General features: G+C 44.5%; 1 protein-coding gene across 2 annotated transcripts in view; it reads left to right on the forward strand.

Annotated features, from left to right (window-relative positions):
- The first annotated feature begins 1,575 nt into the window (after positions 1–1,575).
- Positions 1,576–12,494, forward strand: part of LOC108923413 (FYVE, RhoGEF and PH domain-containing protein 5-like) — a 48,730-nt gene continuing 37,811 nt past the window's right edge. The window contains exons 1-2 of one of the 2 annotated variants that reach the window (XM_018734124.2): positions 1,576–1,661; positions 3,984–6,728. In XM_018734124.2, coding sequence (XP_018589640.2) covers positions 4,057–6,728 — 2,672 coding nt within the window. In that variant the 5' untranslated portion in view covers positions 1,576–1,661; positions 3,984–4,056. The remainder of the gene's footprint in view (positions 1,662–3,983; positions 6,729–12,494) is intronic. The other variant, XM_029247815.1, reaches the window with a different exon arrangement.

A 12,494-nucleotide genomic window follows, 5' to 3' on the forward strand; every position in this document is an offset into this window, starting at 1 on the left:
CACACAGACAGAGCTGTTTGCTGCGGTGCCGAAAATCCGTGTACAGTACAGCAGAGTAGAGTAGTAGAGTAAAGTACAGCGAGTAAAGTACAGTGTGAACTTCCCTTCCTTGGTGCTGCGGCTCATCGTCCACCTCTTCGTCCCCCTGTTTGCTTCTCCCTCACCTGCCCCAGCGGCCCGGTGTCTGTCAGCAGGTTGCACACAAGTGTCCGTGTTCACACCTCACTTTACTACAGGCTCATTATAATTCGAGAATTCCCCAAATCTCACTGACATGTAAGAATAGAAACTTAACTTAAGCAGTGCAGTATTAATTAATGAAGCCAGAGATGACTGCTGTGGTGAATGTATCGTACCGTACGTGCAGTCAGAACAATCATGTGACGAAAATCTGCGGCAGAAAACTATTAATAATTATTATTATTTGGGACTTAAAAGGAGAGAGTGCGAAGCGAAGCCAGGCAGCAGTTATTAGAGACAGTAACATTTTTCAGAAGGCTTTTAATCATAATGTAACGTCTCATTTGGCTGCTTTCAGAGCTAAAGAAACCATGCTCACTGTACTACTCACTCACTGTGTATATAAACATAATTCAGTATTAGTGAAACTATCATCATGTACTAGTTTTAGCTCCGAGTATCAGGCAGTTATTTATTTTTAATTGTGTCATATGTACTTATGGCAGTCTAGAAAGAAACCTGGCGGGTTCCTAGTAGAGTAAAATCATGCCCCCCCGACCAGAGCACCTTCGCTTCAACTTGTTCAAGTTCAAACACTCTGAGGTAAAAATATTACATACTGTACTGTACATATAACATATAATAGAGAGCCCAGGTACTGGCTGTCGCAACAGCGAATTCGTAACCATTGCGAAAACTGGTTTTTCAACCTTTTAATGATTGCCTATTTAAGCTTATTTATTAACTCTCTCTGAAATGTAAATGTAAACGTAAACAGAAGAACGAACGTTTTCTGAACAGTTTTCCACACGATGATCTTGACTTGTTACAACATTAACTAGCGCTCGATCGTTACTGCGTCCAAAGTGAGCGACCGCTCGCAGTTTTAGTGATTTTTTTTTTTTTATTATGTCGCGTGGACACAATAATAATTTGAATAATAACATGTTTTCTGCGAGGCCGTCGCTGTGACCGCGGCGCGAGACGAAATCCGTTCGCAGGGCAGTTTGCTGAGCGCGCGCGACAGAGGAAACACCTCCCGCGCGCCGCGGCGAGCGAGGCATCCTGAATGCGCGCGCAGCGCAGCGACCGCGCTCCCCGTCAGAGCGCGAGGACCGCCGAGGAGAGACGGGAGCGCGCTTCGAGGGCACCGCGCGCTTCGCGAGGACGTGGTGGCGGCGCCGCGGCGGACGTCGCTCCGCTCCACGGCTTCTCCGCTGCCTGCGGGACACCTGTCCGCGTGACCGCGCGTCTCGTGTGTGTGTGTGTGTGTGTGTGTGTTGCGCGCGGGAACCGCGGCTCAGCCTCTCACTCAGGGATCATCATCATCATCATCATGTCATGGTGCGCGGAGACGTGAGGAGAACAGGAGGACAGAACAGGACAGAACAGAACAGAACAGGAGCTTCTTCTTCTTCTTCTTCTTCTCCTCCTCCTTGGCGCGGCGACGAGCGACGAGTAAGTAAGTGTGAACAGAGCAGGTGAGCAGCTCCTTCGTTCGGGGACAGTTTGTTTGGCCCCCGTGTCGTGCGGTGCGGTGCGGTGCGGTGCGGTGCGGTGTGGCCAACTAGTTGTGCGGAGAGAAGAGTCCGAGTCGCTCAGTCAGTGTGAGTGAGAGAAGGAGCGAGAACAAGTTGAAGTTGTGTTGTTGTTGCCGATGATCGATCGATGCGCACGAGAACAACTTGTCAGCACGAGTTTGTTGAGCGCAAACCGCTCGTGAATTTACCTCAGCTCAGAAACGAACCGGCATCATCATGAGGAGGAGCGATCGGATCGTGGACATGATGATGATGATGATCGTGGTGGAATTATGCCATAATTTATGGAAGGCGCCGACCGACGCTATCATCATCATCATGAACATGATCCCTCAGCTCAGTCGGACTGTAGTATAATTATTTACACGACTGGCACAGAACGTGCGTCGTGCGTGGTCGTGTGTCAATTACTGTTCATGATTATGAGAAGTTAGGGGTGCGGTGGCACAGCAGGTTTGGCTGGGTCCTGCTCTCCGGTGGGTCTGGGGTTCGAGTCCCGCTTGGGGTGCCTGCGGCGGACTGGCGTCCCGTCCCGGGTGTGTCCCCTCCCCCTCCGGCCTTGCACGCCCTGCGTTGCCGGGTTAGGCTCCGGTTCCCCGCGACCCCGTCTGGGACAAGCGGTTCAGAAAATGTGTGTGTGTTAGAAGTAAGCTCTTAGCAACATTGTGTTCATTCTCTTACTAATTGTTATTACTCTGTACTGTTACGGTTCCTGTTCTTCCTGTTACTGTCACTGTTACTGTTGCTGCTGTTGTCTTGCAGTTATTAGCGCTTATTAATCAGTCAATTAATTGATTACAACCTCAGTGGCCTCCCTCAGTTTTTCCTGCAACGTTCCTCCAGGCGCTCCTTCAGTCCCCGTTGTCTTCTTATAAAACTAAGTAAGTAACAATTATTATAATAAAAGTAGGTTATTGTTACCGTCATTATAATTGGAAGGGAGCTGCCTATAGTATGATCATAACAATGCGCTTTATGTTTCCACTACCGAACATTTATTCTTAAAAAACTTGAAAGTGCAGTGCTGTTATCAGAAAACCTGGACTTTTTAGATACCTATGAAGAATAAGTAGCTAGTGCCCTGTTACGAATCACATCATCAGCATGATTTTCACATTTCATACGCAGTCGTATTCACACGTGTTCCTTTCTGCCAGGCTCATCTCCATTTTATTTTCAGGTTAATTTTTGGGTCCCTCCAGGTATCATTTATGTGTAAACTTGCCTTGTTTTTGCATCTGTTTTTGTTGCACTTTGACGAAGTGGAGGAGCCACAATGGAGATACAGACGTTCTAACGTGTTTCTCCCTGTGAATCACAGGAAGAGTGATAAGAAGGAAGTCCAGTGATGTCGCGAACATTGGACTCCAAGCGGTTCACAGAAAAGCCAGTGCTCAGTCTTAATGTCTTTCCCCTGTGTGCTTCCTGTGTCTTTCATGCATCGTCTGCTGAAATAGTTAATCGCTGTTGTGGAAAACAACATGTCACCAGAAAAAGCACAAAGTGAGCATAGTTCAGTGGGACGTGCGTTGTGATAGCTACAGAATAACAGGAAGACTTCAGGGGTGTATAAGGTGTTTTGATTCTGGGAGGGTCCTTATCAAGAGAAGCCTTGGAAGCATGCTTTTAAATCAGGAAAACCAATGCACCGTGTTTCATGCACAAAAAAATAATCCATTCTACTTTGTCTTGGTGTCATCTTTGGTTTCCATAAGCATGGGCGAAACAATTTCTGTTTGAAGCATTATTTGCAGTGCAGATTTCAGATACCCTAAAATGTTGTGCATTTCAGAGCTGTTTATCCACACTCCTGAGACAGTACACTTCAGAATATGTTCCATCTCTCTGTGTTGTCTTCCATCTGAGAAGTCCATGAGGAGGAGAGTGAAAGCAGCTCAGCCAAGACAAGCTTTCTTGGAATCTGGAAGTTTAGGGCTAAAGAGCCCCAGTTAATCTGTTTTAAGGTTACCAAGCGATGGCAATGTCTGTCAATAAAAACCGAGACCTGAAGAGCTGGGTCAAAACTGGGGAAGGGTCAGGATACAGATATGGTTTTCAAAATCTCTAATTTGTAAATACCTTTCTTACATATTTCATTGCTTGTAAAGAATATTATGTTGTTTTTTATTCTTTGGAATTACATTGCTACCGCTTAAACACATACGTTGAAAATGAACCAAAATAAACTGGATCACAGTTTTGTCTTTGATTAAGGAATGCATTTGTTTCATTATTAATGATAGCTTTTACTCTTATTTTCAGGTTATCACAAACCACTTCTTAATCCAAAATCAAACATCTCAAGTCATTTTGCCATAAGTTGCCTTCATCACTGATGTCCAGACGTCAGTTCTCCTGCAAGAGTTATAGCTCTGCTTTTGCTCCAGAACCCCATCTTGGGCAAGATCTGAAGGAAACGGGCTACCTGTCTGGCCCCAACGGGCGCCTGGGCTCAGTGGACGAGTACGAGTCTGAGGAAGAGCACCTCATGGCTCATCCCGAGGGACACTATGACGAAGATGAACAGCTTACAGCGCACTCAGATGATGTCAGAATTGGCAATAAAGACATAACAGGGGCGGCTGAGGAAAAGAGAGAGCTGCACGGTGATGAGTTACCAGATTCTGCTGAAGCTAAGGCCACTAATTCAGTTGACACAGTAGAGGTTAGTGATGTGGAATCTACACCTGATTCTGTGAACAGTGTTGAAATCAGTGATCTTGGAGGCAGTGACGACACTGAATCTGAGGGCAGCTGCACTAGCAATATGCTCCCAGAGACAGGTGAACCCCTTGAATGCAGCACAGTGCCTGGTAACCAAGAAAGCTATGATTTAAGTAAGGAGATCACTAGCTCTCAGGTCCAGCAGCACCCAGATAAGGAAAATGAAACTGCTGAAGAAGATCTAGAGGTTCCTCAGGGGGCTGGGAAAGAATTGTGCCATGAGAGTGATGCAGACCTTGAACACAGATTTTTTCAAGAAAGCAGCATCATTGACACTGGATACTTGCACTGCAGAGAGTCAGCTCTGGAAAATAGGAGACCCCCTCTTGGTGCAGACCACACCATCCTTCCTTTATTGTTTGAAGAATGTCCATATGATGTGATAGGTCCTCCATGTGACCCAGATCCACCTCATTCAGGGATCCCATTCGTTCCCTCTGGAAATTCCTGCAAATCAGAAGACACCTGGGACAATTTTCAGCCTTACTCAGTTATTGAATCAGTGCCTGCAGATGAGGTCAATATAATAAGCACTGGGAATCCTCACAAAGGCCAGTGGACTTCAGAGGAACAAGGAACTGCAGACATATGCAAACTGGAGCCTTGCTATGTCTCATCAAATGATGTGGATGAAATAGAGGGTAGCCACGCTCACAGCAAGCAATGTACTATTCCTAAATTCCTCACAGTGGAACATCCTGATGTTCATTGTTTGAACACATGTGAGGAAATGCCCCAGTCTAAAGATGACGACTATGCGGATATTGAAGAAGCTGGCGATTTAGACCAGCTTGAGTGCCCATCCTCGGAGGACTATGTGGAGATAGGGGATGATGATGAAACTGCTGATATAGACCCCAAGAGAATCCAGAAGGATTCTAAACAGACAGAAAAACCTTGTCTGCCACTTCTGAATCATAGAAGCTCTCAGCCCCGTTTTAGATTGTGTGCTATCACAGTGCCAGCTGATATGGACCTCAGTGGAACAGAGCACACCAACAGACTAGTGTTTGCTGATACTTCAGATGCCTTAGAGGATGACATTGATGCTGAAGGCCACATTGTGCCTTACTTTGAAGACTCAGATACAGAGAGAGACAACATCAGTGATGAGCATGTCTATGAGGAAGCTGGGCTGGAGTCCGAAGGGGAGAACTTCCTTTCTCTAGGGAGGAAGAGTATCGTGACTCGCTCACGATCCCTTTCTGGGAAGGTACCTGGCTATGTTCCTGAGACTGTTCCCGAGGAGCCCGGAATTGAGTGCCAGACCCATGACTACTACACGGTTTCCATGGATGAAAACCACGACCCAAGGAGAGATGCTGAACAGGTGGACGTAAATCGAATGGCTCCTTCCTCGAAACCCTGGCGCTTTAATTTGTATCCACGGTCTTTCTCTTTGGAAGGGCGGGACATGCCAATGAATGTTTACAGAGAGACTGACTGCCCCCTGGGGGAGGAAGGAAGGATGAAGAGAATGGATGACACCCTTTCTTTGCCATGTGTCATTGGTTCATCTGGTAGCTTTTCTCAGAGAAGTCACCAGGCCTCCAGTGGCATGTCCACACCAACTTCTGTGGTTGACATCCCGCCACCTTTTGAGCTGGCTTACATCACTAAGAAGCCCATCACCAAAAGCTCCCCATCACTTTTGATTGAGAATGACCTCCCAGAGAAGCAGAAGAAGAAAAAGTCATCCTTTAAGCGTTTTCTAGCTCTGAAGTTTAAAAGGAAGAAGGACAACAAGGTCCATTTAGACTTGAACAGTCCTCCCTCTCGATCTTCCTCCGAGTCCAGCCACCATGGTCCATTTCGGATTATGGACATGGACAGAAGGAGTGTGGGTAGCTCCCCACAGTCTCATTCTCGGTCAGGGAAACCAAAGCGCTTATCTGATGACTCCATAACCACTTTCCTGTTCTACAATGATGGCCAAACTAGAAAGAGCATGCCCAAGACCACTGGCAATCGTGTGTCTCGGGTGGAGTCCTTTGAGGACCGGTCACGGCCTCCTTTCATGCCCCTTCCACTGACCAAGCCAAGATCAATCTCTTTCCCCAGTGCAGATACTTCTGACTATGAGAATATCCCTGCCATAAGCTCTGACTATGAGAACATACAAATCCCACCCAGACGACCCATTCGAATGGGCACCTTCACGGACTTCTTTGATGACCCCAGTAGAGCGCCCTCCAGTGCCAATGAAAACGATGGCTATGTGGACATGAGCAGCCTCACTGGGTTTGAGAGCAAAACTCAGACTCCGGACCAGGAATCAGAAAGGTAATGTAAACAATTTTGCTAAATCTATTTGTCACATTTTTGCTAAAGCTCGACACTTAAACCATATGGTCTGTCTGACTCTGTATGTGAAAGGTAACGCATTCACAATCATCCAGGAGCTAGTGGTAACAAAATTGTCTAAGAATGGTTTATCTACAGTTATAGCTACTCGGGCTTACTTTTTAGATTGACTACTTGGGTGAAATTATTTAACCTCCTTCAGCTTCTTTTCCCCGTTTGTGTGACTGTAAAGTTTATTAAAAATTAGTTCTGATTAATTGTAAGTAATTAACTCTCAATCCAGATGCAAAGAAGTACTCATTGTGAGAAAGTTTCAAGTGCAGTTTTATCCTACATTACAAATTCAGGATTTTCTGATGTGCCTTAGGGTGTCTGTTGAGAATGTGTGACTGTGGAAGTTATAAACTATTTTGTATTCCACGCTGTGTTTTCCGTCTGTCATTTTTTTTCTGAACCAATACCTAAACTGCTAATGTTAGCATCTTAAAAAGCTGCTGGTCCGTGTTATCCTTTGAAACATATAGCAAATGTCCTTTGTCACCAGAGTGGAAAAATTCTTCCTGACCTCTAAGCTGATTCCCGAATTTCGCCACAGCCTCAACGTATTCCAGTCGTTCGTGCATCAGCAATCTGGGGGAATGTTGGAGTAGTTTCTGAACGTGTGTCGGTACATTCCTCTGCGTGTCTCCCGAGGATGCTGTTTAGGATAGTCTTGCTATGAGGGCCAAGCAGGAAGAGCAGGTGGTAGCGTCACAGCTGGCTGATTTAGGCCCCCCACATTGACCACATTCCACAATGCGATGTAGCGCTGGCTGGTTCGCGTTCGTGAAAGAGAAGGGAGTTGTCCGCTGCGGTCACAGAGCCAATGGGAGGGAGGTATGTTTATAGCATAAGTAATTTTGTTATGCACTTATTACACAGCTCAGTTTATTAAATCATAATGGGGGGTGAGGGGCACAGAAAGACAGCTAAAGCTCAGATTAAGCAGATGCTTCCCATTGTTGCACTACTTGTGTGAATGCCACCCTCTGTACAAACGTTCAGCCTTTTCATTAAAGCAGATTCGCCAAGCTGTGTCACGTTTATTGGACCCTGTAGAGCTGAGTGTTCACAGTCACTCCCTAAACGAAAGATCTGTCTCTCTGCCACAGCCGAATTGCTTAAGTTTAACCTACGTTATTATAACCCACTTGACTAACCTCCTTTTGCCATTTGCTTGCCCGGACTGGTTGTTTTAAAAAGCCTTAATAGTTTTTTGATGGAAAAAAATCATGGGAAGATACAGTAAAGAAAGTCTCTGTTTATTATAAATGAATTGTTATTATTGTATAATATATATTCTAATATATTATAATGTATTATTATTTTCAGTTCACTTTTATTGTCGTTATGCAACTACAATGAAATTCAGCCTCTTTAACGCCCCAAGTTGCATTATTATTATTTTTTTTTATTAATTTGGGACTTTGTTATGGCACAGCAGGTAGTGCAGTGGTTAGAGCTGGTGCCTTTCACCTCAGACGTTACAGCTTTGAATCCCACCTCCTGCTGTATTACCATCCTCTTACAGTGATTTGTTAAAAATTACCCAGGCCTATAAATGGGGTAAATAATTATCGGTAGCTTAACAGTGGAAGTTACTTTTGAGAAAAGTATTAGCTAAGTGAGCAAATGTGAACTTACTATAACAACATTACATCTGGTTAATCTCACAAGTTTTTTTAATCAGTTGCTGTTTAACAGTTGCATGACTGCACTGTGTATGTGACACGTGCATAAGTGTGTGCGAAGATGACACCTGACACTGTTTGACATCAATCTACTGTTTTTTTCTTATTAGTTTAACTAAAATAAAACTTAGTTTATTTATTCCTGATGCCCCTCTAATATTGAGATTTTTTGTCTACAAGCCTGAACACCATTCCACTGGCCCAGATAGCCCTCTTCTGTCTCAGGTTTTTCCGTACATTTTGTTACACATAACTGCATCTATTACTCCACACCACAGCTGCTTTATATGACATACTGTATTATTCACCCTCACCATCCACAAGCACTCGTCAGTCCTTCTAACTTAAGATGTATTTAGTCTCCCCTCCACATTTTGCTTATTCTTAGTAACCAGACACATGGTTAAATCTATATATACATATGTAGGTACTGAACCCTTACTCATAAAATTCTCCCTCAACTTTTCCATGTGGATATGCCCACTGGGAGTAACTATCTGAAGTGGTGTCAGTGCAATAAAGCCAGATTGAATGTGTCTCCGTGTGTTAGAATTGTGGAAGACCTAAGCCATTACTGTGGGTAATAACACTGAATGCAAAATACATACTTGTGTGTCTCAGCAGGTAACAAAATGAGTGTTTCGTTATGTTCCTGAAACTGCTCCAGTAGTTTTTCTCTCAGAGGGGATTGTGTATACTCGGAGGGGAAAGTGCATATATTGTATGTCACATTACATGAATGTTGCAAAAGTACTTTCCCTACGAGAATTAATCATGTTTTTTTTTCTCAAATAAGTGTGGTGTTTGTATGATTTCTTTTTTTTTTATTCTGTGCAATGGTGGTAACAAATGGCCAAGAATGACTTGGTTTTACTGTACCTGTAGTTTGCCAGATTAATGAGGAGTTGACATGGTTTTGCTACTGAGGACTGGCTCTATGTCCTTTTCTGGGGTACGCCATCACTAGCACCATTGTAAATTCGTGGTGTCACGGTCCCAGGGCTTCCTGAGCTGCCCACGGGGGGCTCCAGCTGAAGTGTACTCCCGCTGCTGGTGTTTGTTTTCGGAGAAGAGCTGACACTGCTGCTGTCCTCTAAGGAGAATTTGATTTATTGTTGGTGTGCTCTGAAACCACGGTTCTACTCATCAACCAGTCGGATCGGAGCACCTGTTTCGTGTGCCGTCTCCTGTTCTAGCGCAGCACTGTCCAGCCGAATTCCTAGCGGGCCTTGTGTATGCAAATTTTTTGCTCCAACGTCATCCTGTAATTATTCATTTAGTTCATGTATTCCCATATTTTTGCTGCGATTTTGCTGAGTGTTCAGAAATTATTTATTCATATGCTGCATAAACACCTTGGTATACATATTACAAATGATTATCTGTTGTCTGATGACTGATTAAGTGCCTGTTAAGCCAGCACTGCCTGTTGGACTAAAGAATAGTAAATATATATATCCCTTAAGGACCTTGGTGTGACTGCCGGCTGTAAGAATGTCTCTTTAAAAGCACTTCCTGTATGGCTTCTGCTTTATATATTGCATATATAATACAAAATCAACAATAATGTTGCTTGAGTGCATACAGTGTACTGTTTATTTGTTAGTTAGTGTACAAGCACAATACCATTTACTAGTTAATGCATAACTACCTACATTTTAACAGCATTACTCTTCAAATCAGGGGGGTGTGGTGGCGCAGTGGGTTGGGCCACAGTCCTGCTCTCTAGTGGATCTGGGGTTCGAGTCCCGCTTGGGGTGCCTTGCGACGGACTGGCGTCCCGTCCTGGGTGTGTCCCCTCCCCCTCCGGCCTTATGCCGTGTTGCTGGGTAGGCTTCGGTTCCCCGCGACCCCATATGGGACAAGTGGTTCTGAAAATGTGTGTGTGTGTATACTCTTCAAATCCTGTCACATTGCTGAAAAGTCTTGGCAGTGTTTACATTTATTCGTTTAGCAGACGCTTTTCTCCAAAGCGATGTACATCTCATAGAAAATACAATGTGTTCATTACCTTAGGAGAAAGAGACATAGCTGCAGATGTGTGCCTCTCAAGTACACTTAGTTTCCTTCACCATATGCACCGATGTTCATCACACAAGTAGCTGCATAAAACTTTACCAGAATATTGCCAATTCCTAATCACTGTCTTTTTTTTTTTGAGATACATATAAGCATTTATGTTACATTGCAGGAGTGGCTCTGTAAAGGATTGATCCAAGCATCATCATGAACATTTATACCTTACAGGAATGAACATTTATACTTTACATGAACTTAAGAGATCATGGATAAAGTGAGTTTGAAAGAGATGAGTTTTAAGAGCCTTTTTAAATGTGGACAAAGATTCAGCAGTTCTGAGTGACGGGGGAGATCGTTCCCTCACAACGGAGCCAGAACCGAGAGCCTTCGTGCTTTACCTTTCATGTGTGGGACCACCAAGCAGGCAGATGTGGAAAAGCGTAGCAGTCTGGTTGGGGTGTAGTGAATGATCAAGTCTTGTAGATATATGGGAGCAGTTCTGTTCATGCATTTGTAGGCAATTACCAGGGTCTTAAATCTGATCCCAGCAGCTATGGGAAGCCAGTGCAGAGAAACGAGTAGAGGAGATACACGCGAACGCTTCAGCAAGTCAAATATGTGCAGCAGCAGCGTTCTCTATCAGCTGTAGAGGTTTGATGGGAGTAGCTGGGAGGCCACACAGGAAAGAGTTGCAGAATCCAGATGGGATGTCACCATGGCCTGGATGTGTTAGTAGAACATTATTGATTTTATGCACATCAAAGTACTGGGAGACCCCCGGTTATAAAAATCGGACTTACGTACTACTCATTGTTATGAACCACCCCCTTAGTGGCCAGAAGTAAATTTTTTTTGTCACCCGAAAGTAACAATCTAATGAAAACTTCATAATTAAGTTCAAGTTGTTTTTTCACGCTTTAATTAAGCCTATTATGTCAAAAATTCAAGTTACATACAATTATTTGCAATAACAAATGGACACTACTTTGCAATGCGCATCAAAACATTACGCGTCTACAGCGATTCGTTGGCTTGTGGGCGGGGCGCGTGCGCCCGAGGTAGGACAGCCTTCGTTCTTTTCAGTCGAACCATGTTGCTGTTAACAGTGACTCCTGTGTTACTGTATTTGGCTTTAATTTTTTTGTTTTTACCCTCATAACTATGGCACCAGAGCGTAAATGTGGTGGAAGTGATGGTAATGCATTCGAGAAAAGGAAAACTATCATGATTGAAACTAAAGTGGAAATAATAAAGCGATCAGAAAAAGGTAAAACACCAACGAACATTGGAAAAGTGAACATTAAAGTTTGTTTAATGCTTTGCGCACGCACACACTCTCTTTCGCTCTGTCTATTATAAATACTGTAGTTGTCACAACCACCCCCGTACCTCAACCAACACCTTCAATCGGAGCACTCGCCTATAAAAGAGACTTCTCAACCTCTTCTCAGTTGCGGAATCTCAGTCGAGACAACCGTCCCCTCTTCGTTCTCAAACCCACCTTGCTTTGCTCTTCGAAGTCCTTTCCCTCATCATTCCACGTCTCTTTGATAACGACCGCCCGCCTTCTCCCTCGACCATGGTTTCAGATCCTTGCCTCTGTTTAGTTCGCCGATCGACCGACTGACCATTCGCCATTCTCTGACAATGATAACATGTCTAGTCCTTTGATTTTGAATAAACTATCGTGAACTTGGGTCCAGCCTCCTCCGTGTCCTCTGTTCGTCATGGTAGTAGTAACAGTTATTATTTCTTTCTGTGTCTCTCTCTATTATAAAAACTGTAGTTCCATTTATTATTATTATTATTATTATTATTATTTGGGGGGGGGGGGGGGCACAGCGGGCTTGGCCTGTGCCTGGTCTCTGGTGGGTCTGGGGTTCAAGTTCCGCCTGGAGTGCCTTGTGACGGACTGGCGTCCCATCCTGGGTGTGTCCCCTCCCCCTTGTGCCCTGTGTTGCCGGGTTAGGCTCCGGCTCGCGGTGACCCTGCTCGG

The sequence above is a fragment of the Scleropages formosus genome, chromosome 22 (assembly GCF_900964775.1).
Source record: "Scleropages formosus chromosome 22, fSclFor1.1, whole genome shotgun sequence".
Lineage (NCBI taxonomy): Eukaryota > Metazoa > Chordata > Actinopteri > Osteoglossiformes > Osteoglossidae > Scleropages > Scleropages formosus.